The 21,929-nt window shown below is 38.4% G+C and overlaps 1 protein-coding gene across 1 annotated transcript in view; it reads left to right on the top strand.

Annotated features, from left to right (window-relative positions):
- The window catches only part of mylka (myosin, light chain kinase a), a 101,727-nt gene that overhangs the window by 9,075 nt on the left and 70,723 nt on the right, over window positions 1–21,929 (top strand). The window contains exons 2-11 of the mRNA XM_033986436.2: window positions 3,585–3,735; window positions 8,820–9,027; window positions 12,816–12,861; window positions 15,848–16,013; window positions 17,049–17,214; window positions 17,294–17,315; window positions 17,612–17,780; window positions 17,857–17,924; window positions 18,485–18,585; window positions 21,235–21,444. Of these exons, the coding sequence (XP_033842327.1) occupies window positions 3,589–3,735; window positions 8,820–9,027; window positions 12,816–12,861; window positions 15,848–16,013; window positions 17,049–17,214; window positions 17,294–17,315; window positions 17,612–17,780; window positions 17,857–17,924; window positions 18,485–18,585; window positions 21,235–21,444 (1,303 nt within the window). The 5' untranslated portion in view covers window positions 3,585–3,588. The remainder of the gene's footprint in view (window positions 1–3,584; window positions 3,736–8,819; window positions 9,028–12,815; window positions 12,862–15,847; window positions 16,014–17,048; window positions 17,215–17,293; window positions 17,316–17,611; window positions 17,781–17,856; window positions 17,925–18,484; window positions 18,586–21,234; window positions 21,445–21,929) is intronic.

Genomic DNA, 21,929 nt, shown 5'->3' with positions numbered 1-21,929 from the left:
CTTGGTTGCTTTGACAAGTCAATTGTCGACATTTTTCCCTATTGGTATAATGACCAAGATTCTGATTTTGTTGTCACAAGCTGTTTGTTAATCAGCTGAAGAATTGGGGTATGTCAAATTTCCTGTAGGTTTCCCCTGATGAGATTCAGAAAGTAATACAATTAAATAAAATGCCAAAGTATCACCTTGTATCTCTATTTGGAACGAAACTATCAACTCTTGCAGCTTTTAAACATTCATACAAGATTTGTGTGTTAGCGTGTGAATGAAACAAAACACTCCAGGTATGTTTTTGATGAGGAAACAACATTATAACATAGATCAGAAAACAGCATAATACAGGCCCTTTAAAATGTGATTATTGCACAAACCTATTTTGAATAATAAAAACCCCCCAAAACATTTATCTTTCATATTTATTACAAATAATTTTGAACAATCTGCTATGTTCAAAATTATTTGGGTTTGTCTGACATTAGGGCTGCACGATTTTAGAAAAAAAACATGAACTGCGAAGTATGGTAATTACAATTGGATTTTATGTTGAAACAGTAGGTTGCAGTTTTCATTAAAAGACATGAGAAAATATTTAGCCATAAAAGGGACTAATTCTCCCCATCCACAGCTCAAATCTTATCGTATTACAACAGAAATACCCCCAATCTCACCACTTTTGCAAAGAAAAAGTACTAGCTTTCATATATTGAACGATAAGTCAATATAGTAGTTATCGTGACAGGGCTAGATCCATGTGAGACTTCTTGCACTGGGCCCCAGAATGTCTGTCGACGGACCTGTATAAACGTATTGGAAACACATCAGACTTATGGTATTTCGATCCATGTAAGGCAGTGGCATCAGGGCAGGCAGAGGAAGGCGACACATTCTGTTTGCTGTGAAAACATGTGGCGATAAGAGAGAAGTATCTGTTTATGCAGGATTACATCATGACACCAACCAGAGCTGATCAAATATACTACGAGGTCCATATTTAGCACTGACAGCAGAAAGGTGCATTTTTAGAGCATTACCCAGTTTCAAATAACAATTACAAAGGCACAAATAAATGTTTTCAACTAGGGCTGGGTGATATGATAAAATGAAATTCGTTTTTTTTTTTTTTCATATTCAATTATCACAGTTTTTGTGTCAGTATTCATTTCTTGAACATAAGAAAGACTAATTTCAATCTTTGCCATTTAATAATAATTAAAAAAAAATCATAAATCTAAATCAAAATTCTTACTCCAAAGTTTGAAATTAGCTCCAAACCCCATGCTTTACTGACAGAGGATTACAGCTATAGCTCAAAACTTATCACAGCAAAAATAACAATAAATAATAATACATTTTCCCAAATACAAAAAACTTTAAAGAAATTATACATACGATAAATATTGAACTCCAAAATATATAGTTCCAACTTTCATATATTGAATTATAAGTTGATACAGTGATTATCGTGACAGGCCTACCCCTTTTTCAGAAATATTTAGTTTGAAATAAAATGATTCTTACTTGATTGAAAGTTTTGTTACTTTTCTTACTGGGAGTATTTATAGGCCTGTTACGATGGATATTATGTCGACTTATCATTCAGAATATGTTAGATGGAACAATAATTTTGGGGGTCAATATTTATACTTAGTACTAGTCAGGAACTTTTTGTTATTTTTCCTGTTGTGCGATTAGATTTGAGTGGCGGAGGGTGGAATAAATAACTTCTATGACTCATTATAGATAGTGACTACCAAAGTGTTTCATTCTGTTATTTAGTTATTGCCACTTGAGATTTTAAACCATATCTTTCATTTACAGTAGTTTTTTTTGGAGATGATTCTACTTTAGGGTTATTATGTCAGTGGCGTAAATTCGTTTCAGTATCGCTTATTGTCTATATTTCTTCAGCAGTATATTGTACTTCAAAATGTATTATTGTAACGGGCCTAAGTATTTGAACATTTGTGGTTAATGCTGACAGTACATTTGTGAGTGCTGTATAAATAAGATGAAGCCTAGTTCGAGTGTTTTCTCCTAAGTCCATCCATGTGCAGACAGTCACAAGATGATATGTTCACTGACCATCTCGTTCACCCTGTTTTTCCTTTGAACTTATTTTGACACGAAGGGGAAGGCTCAATTTTAGGCTCAGTTTTAGACAATAGAATCCAGTAGAATGTTGTTGTTTTTTTGTTTTTTTTACATAAAAGTAAGTTTTCTTTTTAAAAGGCGTGATATTAAAAATTCAAATTCAATTTTGATACTAAGGAATAGACTCGATACTCAAAAAAAAGAAAAAAAAAAAGAAACCACAATGATAATTTAAAAAAAAACTCAACATGGTAGTACTTTCTTTTATGTTCTAAAGTTATGGAAAGGTTCATTTCTGTTTTGTTGGTGTGATTTTTTAAATATTGATACTTGTTCAAATGAGTATCTAGTTTTGATACTGTTTGTATCTGAGTTTTGACACTGTTGACAACCCTACACATTTTAGTAATATTTTTTGTCATATTACCGTGATTCAGATATAGAATAGTGGTTTGCTCTCTCCGGGTGGGTGGTGAGTCTCTGCCCCAAGTGGAGGAGTTCAAGTATCTCGGGGTCTTGTTCACGAGTGAGGGAAGGATGGAGCGGGAGATTGACAGGCGGATCGGTGCAGCGTCTGCAGTGATGCGGTCGCTGTATCGGTCCGTTGTGGTAAAGAAGGAGCTGAGTCGGAAGGCGAAGCTCTCGATTTACCGGTCAATCTACGTTCCTACCCTCACCTATGGTCATGAGCTCTGGGTAATGACCGAAAGGACAAGATCGCAGATACAAGCGGCTGAAATGGGCTTCCTCCACAGAGTGGCCGGGCACACCCTTAGGGATAGGGTGAGGAGCTCGGTCACACGGGAGGAGCTCGGAGTAGAGCCGCTGCTCCTACACGTTGAGAGGAACCAGCTGAGGTGGCTCGGGCATCTGCTCAGGATGCCTCCTGGACGCCTCCCTAGGGAGGTGTTCTGGGCATGTCCCACCGGGAGGAGGCCCCGGGGAAGACCCAGGACACGCTGGAGGGACTATGTCTCTCGGCTGGCCTGGGAACGCCTTGGGGTCCCACCGGAGGAGCTGGAGGACGTGTCCGGGGTGAGGGAAGTCTGGGAGTCCCTGCTTAGACTGCTGCCCCCGCGACCCGGCCCCGGATAAGCGGAAGAAAATGGATGGATGGATGGATGGAGGAAATGTAAAATTCTGTTATATTTATGTGATTCTTTCATTATACTTGTATAATGTGTATAATACTAGTTTCAATTCTAGTTTTAGTATTGATTAGCGTAGTAGGTACCAGTACTTTTAACAATCATACTTTCAAATATGTCTCTTATTTTCTGCCATAAAACGTATGCAATGCAGAATGTCATTTTTTGCTTACTTTTTTAATAAATAATACGTTGTTAATAATAACAACAATAATAATAATAATAATCATAATAATAATCAAATTATTATATTTTAATAATAATTATTATTATTAACAATAATAATAATATTGCCACCTTGTTTTATTAACGTGTTGACTTTTTTTGTGGTTGTCTCTCTAACAGTGCTATGAGTGGCACACGCCTTGCCTCCGCCTCCTCTGCGGTCTCCACAGTGACAGGAGGCAGTTCCCATGGCAGCCAGCCTCCGGCCTTCGTCCTGCCACCCCGAAACGTCAAAGTCGCTCTGGGAGGGGACGCCCGGCTGGAGGGCAAGGTGAAGTCATAAAACATAAGTTTTTGTGGAGTTTTGTTTTTGTTTGTGTTGTTAGTGTAAATATATTACAAAAGGACTTGATGGAACAATAAAAATAACAGAAATGCCAATTTTTTAATTCAGTATTATGCACTACTAATAAATAAGTTGCAAGTTAATAATAATAATAATATTAAATAATAATAATAATAATATTAATATAGCCACTTTGTTTTATTAATGGGTTGAAATTTTTTGTGGCTGTCTCTTTAGCAGTGCTATGAGTGGCATGTGCCTTTCCAGTACTGTATAGATGGCTTGGGGAGAAGAAAAACAAATACATGCATTAAAATGTATTTCAATTATTTTGATACATGGTCTGTAAAGGAAATTAAAATACTGTGTGATTATTTTACCTTTTAGAAATCACTTGGTCTTGTAACTAAAACTCATTTGGTTTGGTAGTTGAGTTTTAGAAAACCTTTCATGTAAACCCTTTTGTTCCCTTTTAGTTGCTAATCTTGTTAAGATGTGTTTGGTCTGACTGCATCCATCTTCACATACAATACAAACAGTTGACTTTCAGATCTCTTTGCTTTGAAGTGTATCACACCGTGTATTGTTTTAACTCCACATGTTACATCCTGAGGGGATCCAGTTCATGACTCCAGGAGCTTGTCTGACCACACCTCAGTATGAGTGTCACATCCTTACTTTGAAATATATGTCCTCTGGTCATCTCAAACTATATAAACTTGGTGATTTGTGTCATTGGGGTCAGACTTAGGAGCGATGCTTTTGGCAACTCTGTTGGATCTATTTCTTGTAAGAAATAAATTCTTCCACAACAGGTCCAATCAAATGACTTACAAATTAAATACTTTTACATTAAGTGACTGTAGTGCAGTTACTCAAAATGTATATTCTTAGTACATGTATACATGTATTAGTTACTTCACAGCACTGCTTATAAATCTGATTGTATTTCTAATTTACACTCAAATAACAGTTGTTTAAAATAGTTATGCAATTTGCATTGGGAACCCTCCCAGCACCTGCAGCCAGTCATTAGTCAGTGCTAGTGTAGCCTCTGCACCTCAGAATGAGAAAAACTTGTATGTGTCCACTATCTGCAGGTTAAGGCACTGGCAATCCAGGTTCAGTTGTGGTTGTAATACATTTTTCAAAACATTAAGAGTGCAGGCTACGTACACTTCCTTTAACCAGTCTAGTCTTGTAGCTACTTGTGAAATAGATAGTGGACCTTGATAATCTAAGCAGCATTTTTCTTAGTAGAATCTTGCATGGGGCCCAACAAAGCTGAAAACATCCTTCATTACAGTATCTTGAATCTTGCTTGGTCAAAGTTGGAGCAGAAACAGGCGGTGAGCAGAGGATTAACTGAAACTTGCTCAGATCTTGTTGGCAGCTGTGTTCTGATGAAAAGCAGTGGACCACAGATCAGGCAAACACAAAACACAGACACGCTCAGGAATTCACACAAGCGCTTTAGGGGTGCTCAGGAGGTCTTCCCTTTCTCCCACGCACCCTGAATGCACCATCTGTACCTTCTTAGGCACATTCCCACAAATAAAAAGGGATTTGGTGGGGAAATGTAGTAAATCAGATGTGATGTTTTTATTAAAACTGAAGAATATTTCTTTAAAGGTGTATTATGTAACTTTTCAGTTGTTTCCATGAATGTTACTGCTTTAACTGGAATTTTCCGCAGTATGGCATTAAACTTGTCTATCTTGAATTTGTTCCATTTAATTTTTTTTAAATTCCTTAAAGGTACTTGACTACTCAAAACATGCATTCTTATGGGACCTGATTTTCTCCATAGCAACAGATGAATTTAATCCAGTGCTGTGGAACATAGGCAACGCAGTAACATCTCCATGGAGTCAAGTAGGTGGGAAATCCTCCACCAGAAAAGTTACATAGTGCCCCTTTAAACAGATGTCTTACAATCTCCATTTTCTACAGACACAAATGACAAAATATTCATCCAGCCATTGTGTAGTTATTAAAGAAATACCTAATTGCTTACATTTCAAGTGTTTCTACAGTAAATCTCTGCTGAAATGGGTTTCCTCCAGAGTGGCTACGCACTGCCCTGGGAATGCCTTGGGATCCTACCGGAGGATCTAGAGGAAGTGTCTGGGTTGGGGAAGTCTGGGAGTCTCTGCTTAGACCACTGCCCCCACGACCGGGCCCCAGATAAGCGAAGAAACCCATGAATATTGTTTCCGTAAATCAAGATATTAACATTAATATAATTAATAGTCCACTTCTTTATACAGTCTATGATATATAGTAGGTCTGCCATATTATTCTGTAATATGAATGGTCTGGAATTATTTAAAGAAGACATATTGTGCTTTTATCTGGTATAATCTATCCTGCTAGCGAGAAGCTCTTATTTGTACAGAAATGGCAACACGATGCTGCCAAATCCTACGTGCATCACTGATTAAGAAAATCAAATTGGAGAACGAAGTACATAAAGAGCAGTGGGTGGAGTCTGGCGCTCTTAAAAGTCCATTTTGCACAATGTCTCCTTACATAATATCCTTTTCCAACAACAGAAGATCTCATAACTCATGCTAACCTTATACACAAATGTTCTGAAATACATGGGATTCTTGTATTAGTTTTAGCAGTTAATATTTATGTCTCCTTTCAAATATTTATAATCCTTGATGCGTTTAAAATGTGCACTGGGAACTGAATCCTGATTTTTCGAATCACAATAACTTGTCAGAACGTTTGCCATTTTTTTCAGACGAAAAAAATAGCTGTGATACACATTCCCACAAATAGACACCCATTTTGAATTAAAGGCACTGTACCTGAATTTTTGTCGTAACCAGTAAGATGGAGGGACCAAAATTGCACGACTCATGAAGGTTTAACAGAATTTTATTCACAAAATGTTCAGGGTTAGAGTTCATAAATCCACAGGGCCGGGAAGCAAGGATATTTCAAAGGTTAGTGCACTAGTTAACATAGTCCGTGAATCCAAGGGTGCTGGGGAGTGTGGGTGCGGGTCCGTGACCAGGAAGGGTCACGAGTGCAGGGTGAGGATAACTGGAGACCATACCAGGGAGGACAAGAAGGTACAGGAGCAGGGTTTCCGGAGCTGGTACTCGGGCGGAGATCTGGGGAAAGCAAAAAATCCCAATGAGGCAAAAAGTTCACAAAAATCAAGATACAAAGCCAGGCAATAGTATTCACATGTGACACACAGACGCTCCAGCCCCGAGTGTCTGGTCCTCACTCCTCTTATCCACAGCAGGTGGTGTTGATTGCGTAGATGGGCTGCAGGTGCGTGCAGGAGGAGCAGGACTCCGCCCAGCTCCGGAGACAGGCAGGTGAGGGAGGGGGAAACACAGCACAGGAGGACAGGAAAAACAGGCATCATGACAATTTTACGCATTCCAAGCATCCTTAATTATTCACCGTGATGAGTTTATAAGTATTTTTCACAACTCTCAGCAAAGTTTTACTGTGACGGTAAAGCTACAACTAGCACGCTAACATGCACATCCTAATTATCAGACAATAAAACACTTCCTAATTTGATGCAGACAGTACACAGTGGACTTATTTTAACCTCAAGAGCTGCTTATATAATATAGCTGTACTGGGGCAGCAAAATTTGGCTTAAAAAAAGCATTAGTGCAGTAGTGTGAGAAAGGACTTCTGGGAGATGGAGTTCATGACCTGCAGTAACTCAGAAGACATCAAACTATCAGTACATCTGCATACCACCTGCTGCACTGTATCCATTCTCATTTTCTTACATGTCCTCTAAACACAGACTTTATGATTTTTGCTTTTGTTGAGTAGGTAAATGTTGACTGAGTGGTTAAAGGAACTGTATGTAAGATTTTGAATTTTAATTCTATAAATATGACCTATCTATGTCCCTAGATACGGGATAAACATGTTCAAATTACAGTGCCCAAGCTATGTTATACTTAAGTGTTTCTCAAGATTATTATCCAATCAGAAGGCAGAATGAGTCTCACACGTGTGTCTCATTTGGGTTGCCAGTTTTCAATGCTGAAATACAGTTGATTTAAACCTAAAAGGACTCTTGTCCCAATTGGACAAATGCACACTTCGTCGGGTGCATTGAAGGGCACTTATGTAACTTCCGGCGCGACAAGGCCTGTCCCATTTCATACACCGGACGAATGCGGCTGAAAATGTGCCCTGTATTTCCATGGAGTTCAGCCGTGCACGAAGCGTGCATCTGAGCACACTTTTCGCACTGCTATATCACATCATGCACCACGCGTGACTTCTTTTATGGGAGAAACAAGGTATATTTTCTTAAACTTGCATAATACTAGCTACAGTTGGGAAAAAAATCACCTTGAACATTATATATTTGCTTATTGATATTCAAAGGGAAAGCTTAATTCCTAAACAGAAATAAACAGCTGCAACGACAACAAATTGACTCTTCTTCTTTGAGTCAACATGAGTCAACAGCCCTATAGCTCATTAGTCAGCAGTCGTCACGGTTGCTAGGCGACGTAACGTAAGCGCACACACAGCTGTTGAAGTACACTCCATGGCATAGGCCTGTCCCATTTCGGAACAATGGCGGCTACATGGAGGAGTACCCTTCGTCGGCATTTGTCGAATTGGGACACGGCCTTTGAATCCTCACTACCTAAGCCCCAGCACCTGCAGCCAATCATTAATCAGTGACTCTGCAGCTGCAATATATACAGTGCATATACTGACAATGAGAAAAACTCTTACCAGATTTAGACATTGACAACACAGATTCAGTTGTGATTATATTTATAAAACTAAAAATAAAAGAATTTTAAAGAATTGTATGTATCTTACGCTACCACCAGATTGGAAGTTTGAATCTCACTCAGACTGGTGTATACCGTCATTGTGTCCTCGGGCAAGACATTTAACCCACCTTGCCTAGTATGAATGTGATTTTTATTTTTGATTGTGCTTAGAAAATTACATCACATATTTACAGTGACCTGCATAGTCTTCTCTTTTAATAGAAAGTTCTATTTTTCATTGTCATACATTGCCAACCATAAACTATTCTGTCCTTTCAGGTACACGGTCACCCAGAGCCACAGGTCACATGGTACAAAGAGGGGAGGCCTGTGATTGGAGAAGAGCGCTGTGTCATCAAACAGAGTGGGAGGGGCATGTTTAGCTTGGTGGTGGGCAGAATCACAGCAGAGGACCTGGGCTGTTACACATGCCAAGCCACCAATCAGGCAGGGAGTCGGCAGGTTACCGTGGAGATCCTGCTGGACGGTAACTCATTGTTCATTCATCCTTTTAGCTTCCAATTCCTCACATTTATTCTCTGACCATTTTTTTGTATGTTGACTGGTTGGGTTCATTTTAATTCCAACTTCCTCCTGATATAAGCTTGGTTTGTTTCTGTTGTAGTCTTGGTTTAGTCCCATAGTCCCAGTGTTCATGTGATTTGTGTCATAGCATTAAAGGCCTCTTCATTGCACACTACCAGACACAGGTTTTTCTGGGTCCATGCAACAAGATCAGGGCATAGGAAGGCCATCTAGGTTACAGTTATCACCAGGCGGTCAGCGGCCAGGCATCTGAAACGGTTGCACCCTCCAGAGGGGAGTGGGACAGGGAACAACTTGTAAATAGCAATGAACAAACTACAGGTGAACTGAAGTGAATGTTGTTAACAGGGAATGTAGGACAAAACAGAGGACAGATGCTTCTAAGGCATCTTGGCTAAAACTCTGGGCCTTATTTCTGCTATAAGCTAATTTTAAAGAGGAACGTTTTAAGCCTGGTCTTAAATGTAGATACTTTGAGGGGCTCTTTGGCAGGGAGCTGATTCCATAACACTGGAGCTTTGCAGCTGAACGCTCTCCCTCCTACTGTGTTTTTAGACAGTCAGGGAGCCACCAGTACTCCAGCATTATGAGAATGCAGTGCTCTGTTTGGATGATATTGTACTACAGCATCTTGTAGACAGGATGGAGATATGAATGAGAGCTATTGGTCAAATGTGCTACCGAGTAAGCTCTGCAAGTTTTGTTTAAACCAAAGAGAGAACATACAATTTTAGAGAGTATGAGAAATTCAAATTGCCTAAAGTTAGAACTACTCGAAAAAGTTTCTGTGTATCGGTATGTGGTGTTAAACTTTGGAACAGTCTGGATATACACATCAAGCAATGCCATAGTATCAGTACGTTCAAGCATCGATATAAAAATATGATCTGGTCACAGTATCTAGAGGAAGAGTCCTAATATAATTTCAGTAATCTTGCAATGCTGGCTTTATATCTACCATTTCTTTACCATTGTTGGTATTTGCTGTCCATTACTATTGTTGTATTTATTGTCCATTACCATTGTTGTATTGCTGTCCATTACAATTGTTGGCATTAATAACTTTCCTTACCATTGTTGGCACCTTATCCAATATGATGTAACACTTAAGTTGCATGAGTCTAACTCATAGTCCCCAATGTAATCACGTAATACAATCATGAAAAGGAAGTAAAGTATGCTAAATTTAAGTAATAATGACAGAGGGGGTGGGATTAAATAAGTTTTCTTCTTCCCACTCCTTTTTGGGCAATCGGAGATACCCTTTTTTGTGTGTTTTGCTTGTCTGTTTTTGTTTCTTTTTCTCTTGTATCATTGTGTTGATTGATATTTATTGTGGCTGCCTAGGCTATGCAAAGAGAAAAGATGTCCATTTGCCCAAGATAAAAAAAACAACAAAGACTTGGTTCCTTACAGTAGAGCTGGAGGCTACACTGACATTGTCCAGTGTAGCTATCTGGTCAGATAGAGTCTTGACCTCTGTTTTTTCAGAGTTAAGAAGCAGATAATTAAGTGTCATCCTGGTTTTTATGTCCTTCACACGGGGCACTAAGCTTGTCTACTGGATCAGTCTGATCTGGGTTTGTTGATAAGTACAGCTATGTGTCATCAGTATATGAAATTTAATGCCATGTTTTCTGATGATATTGCCTAACCGCAACATATGAAGTGTGAACAAGACCGGACCATCTACAGAACCCTGCAGCATACCGTAGGCTATTTTAGAACAGGGCTAGGAGCTCTGGTTTACATTATCAGGTAAATAGGATTTATCGGATAGGTACAATCCTCTCCGATAAATGATGATGTCAAACACTGCACTGAGGTCCAGCAGAACCAGCTCTGAATCCTAATTGAAAAATTTCAAATACATTATTAGCCTGTAGATGGTGACAAAACTACAACTCTTTCAAGGATTTTTTGAGGATTTTTGAGAGAAAAGGAATATTAGAGACGGGTCTATAGTTGGCAGTCAGTCAGGTTCAACATTAGTGTTTTCAGAAGCAGTTTAATCACTGCATATTTGAAAGACTAGGGCATATAGCCATTTTCTAATGAGATAGTTATTATATTAAGATGGATTGTGGGTTTATCTGCGCTGTGGCAGTTTGTCAGCCTGGCTACAGTGCTGAACACAAATCTGCAGGGATTTTTTTTGTTAGTTATATTCAATTTGAATAAGATCCGGGTTGGGACACCCATTGTACAATGGGGCAAGAAGTCTGGGCCTAACAATCTTCAATCAAGAGCAGTTTTAAGGAAGTGAAAACTATATATTCCATACACCTTATGAATGTAAAAACATATTTTATAACCACTTAACCACATATTTTATAACCACAACAATTTACTTCATAATTGCATATCTTGCTTCATATATTTGATGTCTTACGTATGTATCTAAAATGTAGAAAGTAATAAAAATAAAGGAAAAAAAAAAACACTGAATGAGAGGGTGTGTCCAACATTTGGCTGGTATTGTTTAAATATGCACTGCCAGTCAATAGTATTATGCAAAATAGACTTTTTGGAGCTTTCTACCTCATTATTCCCTCATCATAGACATGCACAAAGGCAGAGGCTTTATATGTCATCCATGCATGTTTTAGTATTTCACGGCCCTATTCTAATCCTCCTTACAGATAACAGTATGAATCTGTCCAATGTTCAGCCCATAAGTCTACACCACCCTTACGCCCAGGTGTCAATTTTTCATAAAAAATTTCAGAAGTGAAATACACCTGCTTTAATTTTGCATTGCCACATTAGTTTGGCCTTCTTTGCACAGTTTAATTCTGCACATTTGTGAACAATCAAAAATAAATCAGATTACTCACATCAGATGTAACTGTTTACATTACATTTCAATAATCTGATAACTCCAGATAATGATGAGATTTGGATGTGCTTGTAAACATAGCCAGTATTAAATATGGAATTTGCTTCTCTGATGTGTTGTAGTCTGTAGTCTGTGACTACTGAGAGGTTATATGGGGGGACTGTAGTCCCCCCATATAACCTCTCGGAAACGGAAAGTCTTGGTATGGATATAGCATTTAGGATTTATTTAGTGTTGTTTTTCCCAATAGGTTGTAACACAGCTGCATTTGCGGTCTATGTTGTCTCATCACAGAAAAGGTGCGTTTGATGTGAGACTGCTGAACTACAAATAAAACTATGAGATTCTTGTTCTAAATGCTACCAGATTTTCCTTTTCATGTAATGTGGAAGATATTAGAGGTAACTGAGTATTCTGTCTCACTGGTGGTCAGACTGTGGTATAAATGGTATTAAGTTCTTTTTTGTTTGTTTGTTTGTTTTTTAAGCGGAACTAAGTAACATTTTTATCTTTATTAAATGTCTTCGTAAATACGTATTTAACCATCACAGGGACTTACATAGTGTTTGAAGGGTCTGTCGTCTCCACCTGCTGTGTCTGGGCAGAAAACCAGCCTTGCAACATGGCTGTCTTCTACCCGAGGAGAGTTCTCTTGGCTCTTTTTTATATATATTTTTTGCATGTTTATTACATGTTTGTTATGTGATTATACTGCCTTATTTCAATAAAAAAGAAAAGAGAAGAAAGCGCTTTTGAGTCTGTTCCCTGATTGCATATTCTTATGAGGGAACTGCAGGGGGAGCTCTATCACTGAAGGTTATTAAGTTCTGGTTTAAGTACTTATACATTTTATCCATTCAATCTTTTAAAATCTATTTCCTCTTCCTCAGAAAACTCCAACAAGAAGTATGGTCTCCCTTCATCCATTAAAACTGGGTAAGTGCCACATCCTGTATTTACAGTTCTCAGTCTTATTCAGTCAAGATAAAACTCTAAAAACCTCTGTACTGTGAAGTAATGTTCTGTAAAATGGCTCTATCCAATATGCACTCACAGTATTGTAAAATGTACTGAAGAAATATAGTTGAGGACAATGTCCCGGTGGGGGAATAATTAATACCGCTTCTGAAGCAATGAAAATCGCAAACAATCGTAAACAAGAAAGGACATGCCTAGTGACCAGTTTTGAAAATTAGAACTTGATGAGCTCTAATTTTCGTTTAGTTTAGTTTTCATTACGAACAATTTGGACAAAAGATACTAAACACATATGTAATTAAAGATTATCAATTATATTATGAATATGACTTTGGGCGTGGTCATGGTGAAAGTTTAAAAAAAAAAATTCTCTTCGACGCATTTTTTTTTTTTAATGGAAAAAGCCAATGTAATGATATGCAATTCAAGGCGCTTGTCTAACTCTAGCGCCCTCTTAAATTTTTTATTAAAAATGTTCCTATAAGACAATCTATTTGTCATGGATTTGTGAAAAAATGTACCTGTACACTTAATAATTAACTGTAGACAGTACATAGAGGTCTGATATTGAACTTAAAACTGAAGCACTCAAACATTTAAAAAAAAGTCAATTACGTATGTTTGTTTCCCTCAGAAAGTGTTTTGTAAAATCAGAATTCTGAGACCACTACATGCTGTCTTCATTCAATAAAAAATGAATAAAGAATTGTTGCAAACTTGTAAGAAAGAGAAATGTGAGTCACTATTTGACGATTTAGGATGACAGCTGATCGGCTGTTTAAGCGAAGTTCTTCCTGCTTCACTTTTACATCTGAGAAAGCTGTTCTAAAACTGCTAATGGCCAAAGAACCCATGCATCTGAATAGTAACTGTGTGCCAAAGAACAAGTTAGAAAGATTTAAATATCTACTTCCTACTTTATTTTGCTTAACTACATGGAAAAGAATCTAGTGCTGAATCTAGAGGCCACTTTAACAGGTGCCTCTCCACCTGTCTGTTCCTTAACCTCAGTCCAGCAGATGATCTCAGTACTAAATCTCTCACTCTCCCGTGTGTCATGGGGCTTCTCTAAGTGAATCTGCAGTTCTTTATAGCCTCTCTGGTATGTGTTGCTGCTACTGTTCTCTGCTAATGGTTTTCACATATTCACAACAGTGTCTATCCATCCAGCAGGCTAAACATTTCCTCTCATAGTTCACTGCACTGTGGCCTGCAGAGGAGGATGATAGTGAAAGCATGTGTCTCTGAAGGTGTGGTTAGTACAGGAAGGAGGTCACAGAAAAGGTGCTCATTGGGACATGGTGATCCAAGGTTGTGGGTTTGAGTCCCGAGTTTCTGCATAAATGTCTGCGTAAATACCCCAAACATAAAGAAATGCGGGTGATGTTATTGGCTCAGGACTAAGACTCCAACCGATGCATTCATGTATATTTTATCAAGACATAATAAAACTTTAGGTAACTAGAAACTAGATACTAATTTGAACAAGTATCAATATAAAAAAAGTCCCATTCACAGGACAGAAGTTAACCCTTTCCTGAATAGCTTTAGAATAATCTTGAGCTGTATCAGAACAAGTATAGATTCGTATACACCCATAGACCACTATGGAACCTACCTGGACGACTGAGAGGTTACGCAGATATAAGGACACATGGGAATATTAAAGAAAGTGGTATTATTTAATGTTGAAAATCACATTTTATATGAAGTAGGTATTATTATTTGCTATGTAAAATATACTGTGTTTAAGAATTAAGTAATAATTATATAGTTGTAGAACAAATAGAAGTATCACTAGAGTTTGGAGACAAGATCAAAGGAATACATTGTGACACATGATCACACTTTTAGGCTGCAAACTAGTAAGAATAATATAAAACACAGCTTTTGTGGTGAATGTAGGTGTGAGTTTTTCTTCTCCGATTAGTGATAAATAAATGCATAAGAAACAGTCAAACAAGCATAAAGCTGTTTTACACTATAATTGAATGTAACGATTTTTAAATTTTTCCAATTATTCTAAATACAGTACTCTGATTGGGCCATGTATTGAAATACAGATACATTTTAATTCAGTATTCTGTAAATAATTACATTTTCAAAGTATTTTTCCAATCACTGTCAGTTGAGGACCCATCACCTGGAGACATGTACCTTCCAGACATGACAGTGTTGTCCTTTCCAGTCTAGTGCAGTCCAGTCTGGCTATGCTTCCGCTGAAGGGAGTATTATACCTCTGATGATGTAGGCCAAGATAACAAGGACTGAGCTGGTAATGTCACAAATTGCTTAGAAATGTTATCATAACTGCTCTTATGAGTTTGCATAAATTTTGTTTTTTAATGAAATGCGATATATTGCTGAAGTCAATATAGACGATGAACGATAATATTGAAACCAAACCATAAAGCAGAATTATTCACAAATAAGTATTCTAAATGTATAATATTGTTAAATATTGTTGAGCGGTATAAATGAATAGCAGAATATAACACTTAAGTAATTAGTTTGTGTAATTTTACTTCATAATTCAACCTTCACTACCTTCAATCGTATCATATTGCAGAGAAAATGACCAAATTTCCCACTACACTAATGAAGGAGTGGTAGGAAAGTAGTAGAAGAAGTTAAGACACTTAACCCCATGTCAGTATTTATCCTGGGGGTGTCTTGCCTAAGGACACAACAACAAAACTTCCACGCAGGAATCGATTGTCAAACCTTCAGAGTGCTCTCACCCCTGAGACATTACTTTATATACTAGAATTTGATATTTGGACCATTCGCTCTATTTTTCACCGCTGTATATAATATCTGTTTAATTCTTGTCTTGACATATCTGATTTATGAGGCTTAATGTCCAAAGTGGTATCACAGATGTGCAAATGAACAGAACATTCCACATGCACAGCTAAATGAGTTCCCCGCTCTGTGGTTGCAGGTGTCGCTCAGCGGTCCCAGCGATGCAGAGCAGAGCCAGTATTTGGGGAGAGAGCGCACCACGCTTCATCACCAAACCCAGCCGGGTCTGTGCCAAAGCAGGACAAACTGTGAAGTTTTCAGCCAAAACCACCGGGCGTCCACAGCCACAGATCTCATGGCAGCGGGTGAGACAAGTTTATGATTTTATTTTATTTTTTTCACTTGGTTTGTGCAGTTAATCAGATGAGTAATAACTGAAATCATAATTATAAATTTGATTCAATAAAATTACAAAAATGAGTTCATCAAAAATATAGTTGATAACTTTATGTTTAGAATAAGTGCTGCCTAGTTCTGCCTCTCAAAACTACGAGTGAGGTCCCATTTCATATTTAGAAGCTTTTAAATTAAAGGGTCACAAGACATTACTAATTTAGGTCTGTCTATATTGTATATTAGGTCTATGTTTCCTCTTCACGTTCATTTTAACAGTATATAAGGAAGTAGTAATGGAAGTAATCATGAGCTAAATAATCATAATCATAGTTTTTTGCCATAATCGAACAATTGTACTTTTAACTCAGTGATTTCATTAAGGTTTTGTAACATCATAATAGACCATCCATGCTTTTGTAATATTGCAGCTTGACTACTACAGTTGCTGCTCTGTATGTAGGCATAAACCAGACACACCTCAGCTGTGTACAGAGGATCCAGAATGCAGAAGCCCGTCTCTTAACAGGGATGAAGCACAAGGACCATATCACACCTGTTCTTCCATCTTTGCACTGGTTCCTTGTCCATTTTAGAATTCATTTTAAAATTTTAAAGATTAGTTTTATGTCTTAATGGAATGGTACCTTCTTATTTATCTGAACTCCTCCAGCACCATGCACCATCCAGAGCGTTTTCACTCTGCATACCAGCACCTCCTGGCTCTAACCGGGACTACGCTGAAGACCAGAGGAGATCGGGCCTTTTCTGTGGTTGGATCACAGTTGTGGAATAGTTTACCTTTGCACATCAGAACAATGCAGTCACTGCGTAAAATCAGTTTTATGTAATATTGTGGAAAATTCTAGTCAAAATTATAACATGAAAACAAGCAGGTGGAGGACTCTTAGCCAGAAAAAAGTTACACAGTGCACCTCTAAATTGTCAGAAAATAATGTTTTGTGTTGAGAATAAATAAATAATTACCAAATTGTTTTCTTTGTCAGGGGGAGGCGGAGCTTGAGGCTGGTGGGCGGGTCTCCATGTATGAGCGTTCTGGTCTTCACTTCCTGGAGATAAAGGAAGTGTGCGTGGAGGATGGCGGGAGCTACACCTGTATAGTCAGTAACAATGCCGGGGCTGCCACAGCAACAGCTGATCTCAACATCCAGGGTGAGCCACCAGTCACGTGCATTGTTTTCAAATGTTGATTACTGTTAGTATTTTACCGTAACAGTTATTGTTTTTACAGCTTCTCCTGGTGAATCTACAAAGTAAGTTTTGGGTTTTTTTGTCATTTATTTTACTATTTATTTTATGTATTTATTTTTGCCACAACAAACCACTTGCACATTTTCTTTGGCAGTTTTTGGAACTGAATATTCTTTCTGTCACAACCAGCCATATTCAACATTTCTGATCATAATTTGAACTGATGACCCTTCAGTATTACAAAAAAAATCTGCAACAACATTCATTTTAGCTGCCCCCAATCTGCCCCCCTATGTTATTAGCCAGTAGAACATTGTGATGTTATCTGAAACCCAGCAATATTTGTCTTGCCTTGTAGAACTGTGCACCAGCCTAATATGAAAGACTGTATCAGCATGAGTATATCTAACTCACTCACAGAACAGCCCACAGTCACTCAAGAAGACCCTCCACAGAGCACCTCCAGAACCAGACCTGCTGTACAGCTACCGCCTGTGGCCCCCAGGAGAACTGCAGCTCCCATAAAAGTGAGATCCGAGAGGTGGAGAAAAATAAGCCTTGCCTGCCTTTTAAAGAATTCTTATACAAGTTTTCAATGCATAGGTCCAATCAGCAGCAAATCCTCCTTCAACACCTCTCCAAGTTGCTACGAGTGGCTCAGACAATAACAGGTACAGGCTATGCTTTTCTATTGGCCCCAATATATGTTTTAGATTACTTAAATTTTAGACAAATTTTTAGAACCTGTTTGGCAAAGAAGAATGTGTCTTGTAGAGGTTTAAATGAAAGTAAAAGAGAAGTACTGTAATGTAATTTATGTGATATATGTTAATTTGAGGTAGAAGCAAGGCAAAATTATCAAACTGCAGATTTGGTTGTGGTGGATCTTGTGGCTTGTCATATATACAAATAACATTAGTGATTTTTCTTTATTTTACATTAAGAAAAGTATTCTAGTTAATATGTTTTTTTGTCCAACAGATGGCGCCAGTTACTTACAGGTCTTGAATATCTGGTTTTAAAATACTCAGGCCAACATTGTAAATAAGAATTTGTTCTTAATGTTTTTGGCTGATAAATTAAAAGTTAATTTTATTTATTTATTTATTCATGTTTTAAGTTATATCAGTGTAGGAATAAGATTTTATTTTATTATTATTTTTTTTTTATTTCTTTTTTTTTATGGGAGTTGCTAAAGTTTTGCTAATTACGTTTACATATAATATTTCAGAAGTGTGCGAAAAACTCTGTCAGGGCCTGACCTACGTTTTGAGGCAGTTCCTCTGGACCAGGAGGCCACAGAGGGGGCACAGGTCTCCTTCACCTGCCAAGGTAACAATGAAATATATGATTAATAATAATAATAATAATAATAATACATTTTATTTGTTAGGCGCCTTTCAAGGCTCTCAAGGTCGCCGTACACATATACATACATACACAATACAAATAGAACAATGTAAAATGATTAAAAATACATTTAAAAACAAATATAGATTAAAAGACAGAGCAGTTATGGTCAGAGTGGTCAGGATGAGAAGGCCTTTCTAAACAGATAAGTTTTGAGTTTAGATTTGAAGTGTGGGAGTGAGTGTGTGTTGCGGAGGTCATGGGGGAGGGAGTTCCAGAGCTGGGGAGCAGAGCAGCTGACGGCTCTGCTCCCCATAGTGACAAGACGGGCAGGAGGGACAGTGAGGTGCAGGGAAGAGGAGGAGCGGAGGGAGCGGGCAGGTGTGGAAATGTGAATGAGGTCAGACAGGTATGGAGGGGCCAGGTTGTGGAGAGCTTTGTATGTGAGGAGTATGATTTTGTAGTGTATGCGGTGCGTGATGGGGAGCCAGTGGAGCTGTTGCAGGACAGGTGTGATGTGGTGATGGGAGGGTGTGTATGTGATAGTGCGGGCAGCTGAGTTTTGGACCAGTTGGAGTTTATGGAGTGATTTCTGTGGGAGTCCGAACAGAAGAGAATTGCAATAATCAATACGAGAAGTGACCAGGCTATGGATGAGGATGGCGGTGGTGTGTGGGGTGAGTGAGGGACGGAGGCGGTGGATGTTTCTGATGTGGAAATAGGCGGACCGGGTGATGTTGTTGATATGGGAGGTGAAGGAAAGTGTGCTGTCGAGGATGACACCCAGACTCTTTACCTGAGGGGAGGGGGAGATAGAGGAGCCATCAATAGATATGGAAAAATGATTTATTTTGCTTAGGGTGGATTTGGTGCCGACGAGTAAGAGTTCTGTTTTATTGCCGTTAAGTTTGAGGAAGTTTGAGGTGAACCAGGTTTGTATTTCTGTGAGGCAGTCTGTCAGGGAAGAGGGTGGAAGTGTAGAGTTGGGTTTACTGGAAATGTAGAGCTGGGTGTCATCCGCGTAACAGTGAAAGTGAATGTGGTGTTTTCTAAAGATGGAACCAAGGGGGAGAAGATAGATTAGAAAGAGCAGAGGACCGAGAACAGAACCCTGAGGAACACCTGATGTGACAGGGAAGGGGTGTGAGGTGAATGACTTGAGCTGAATAAACTGAGAGCGATCTGAGAGGTAGGAGTGGAACCAGGAGAGGGGAGTACCAGAGACACCAATGGAGGAAAGTCTGTCAAGGAGGATGGAGTGTGAAATGGTGTCAAATGCTGCACTGAGATCTAGCAGGAGGAGGATGGAGAGTGAACCAGAGTCAGCAGAGAGGAGGAGGTCGTTTGTGATTTTCAAAAGGGCAGTTTCAGTGCTATGGAGGGGACGGAAGCCAGATTGAAATTGTTCGTAGATGTTATTGGAGGAAAGATGAGTGTGGAGGTGGGCAGCAACTGTTTTCTCAAGGAGTTTGGAAATGAAGGGTAGGTTTGAAATGGGACAAAAGTTATTGAGGTCAGAGGGATCAGAACCGGGTTTTTTGAGTATCGGAGTGACGGCAGCAGTTTTGAGGGTGGAGGGAACAGTACCGGAGGTGAGAGAGGAGTGAATGATTTCAGTTATGAGGGGGGACAGTGCAGGGATGGAGGTTTTGATGAGGACAGTAGGGAGAGGGTCTAGTTGACAGGTGGAGGATTTGGAGTTCCGAATGAAAGTAGAGATTTGGGTGACAGAGGGCAGGGTGAAAGAAGAAAGCAGGTGCATTGGGGAAGCGGAAGATGAAACAGGTGGGTTTGAAACAGAGGGGTTGAGTTGCTGATGAATCAGTTGAATTTTGGTGGTGAAGAAAGCAGCCAGGTTATTGCAAAATTCTGAGGAATAGAGGTGAGGTGGAAGTGAGTCTGGGGGTTTTATGATCTGTGAGAGGAGTGAGAATAGTGTTTTTGAGTTTCCTTCATGTGAACTGATTAAATTTGAGTAGTATGTGGATCTTGCTGTGGATATGGATTGTTTGTAATGGAGGATGTGTGAGATGAACATGTCTTTGTGTATGGTGAGTCCAGTTTTCCTGTAGAGTCTCTCCATTATTAATATGAAAAGTACTTATTAACATTGTCAGGTAATTTAATTGGGATAAAAATCACTAAGTGAAGCATTTTGTAACAGTTTTGTGAGTCAGTCAATAAACATACTACATTGACCATTTTTATTTTAAATTTTGAATTTATATTGCTAGTTGTAAATTTAGTTCACTGTTCATTTAAAGTATTTCCTGATTTTGATTTAATTTAATGTTTACACCAAAGACTTTATTATTGAATTCATTTTCAATTCTAAGAGCCTTCCCAAAACATATCATACTATTTATTTATTTATTTGATTGGAACAGTAAAAGAATGTAAACTAGGATTGGACAATATCACAATAAATGACCTCTTTATGGCTATAAGATCACAAAACGGGTTAATACTGTGGTAAAACCATGAAGTTATTTCCATTCATATAAATAAAATAAGGTGTTTATTTAAAAATATATACATATATATATATGTACTGCAAAAATTTGTCTAGAAAAATCTGCCAAAAAATAATAAAAAATAAAAATTGTTAAATGTAATGTATTGTTTTGTCAGTATCCACAGCTTCTTTTACCACGGTGACCTGGCTGAAGGATGGCACCCCCTTTGGGTTGGGTGCTGGGGTGGAGCAGAGACAGGACGGTCCCAGACTGACCCTCACCATAGATCGAGTCAAAGCCAAGCACCAGGGGACCTACAGGTGTCAGCTGACCACAGGGGGAGGAGCCACCGTCGCCTCAGCAACATGGACCCTTCAAGTTAACAGTAAGTCTGTGCAGTGTCCGATAGGTTGTGTTTCACATTTTAAATTAAAGCTTAAAGTTTAAATATGACAGATTAAACTACAGTTTTCATTAATATGTGATTATTATAAGAGTTTTACTAATAAGTATGCCTTTTTTCCCTGTTTCAATCATTTTGAATAATTTGTTTATTTTTTTACTTCCTGCTTGGACATGGGCAGCAGATGTGACATATGTAACTCTTTAACTGTTACCTAGCAAACATACAAGGGCTAAAGTTTGTCTAATTTACACAATAGTTATTATTTTACAAAGAAGAAATATATTTCTGCACCTTTATTTTGTTAAATGAATGTTAAACTGCCAGAAAATTGCTTCTTCGGTGTAAATTGTTTCTGCAATTTGAATGGAATTTTGAGTATCAATGACAAATTATTTTGCCTGGCAAATCCAGGCTGATATCTCTCTGTATTTTTTATACAGACTGATATCATTCTGGTCTCCACA

This window comes from Periophthalmus magnuspinnatus, chromosome 21 (genome assembly GCF_009829125.3).
Source record: "Periophthalmus magnuspinnatus isolate fPerMag1 chromosome 21, fPerMag1.2.pri, whole genome shotgun sequence".
Taxonomy (NCBI): domain Eukaryota; kingdom Metazoa; phylum Chordata; class Actinopteri; order Gobiiformes; family Gobiidae; genus Periophthalmus; species Periophthalmus magnuspinnatus.
The sequence above is the reverse complement of the archived record's forward strand: the minus strand, read 5'-3'. Positions and strand labels throughout refer to the sequence as shown.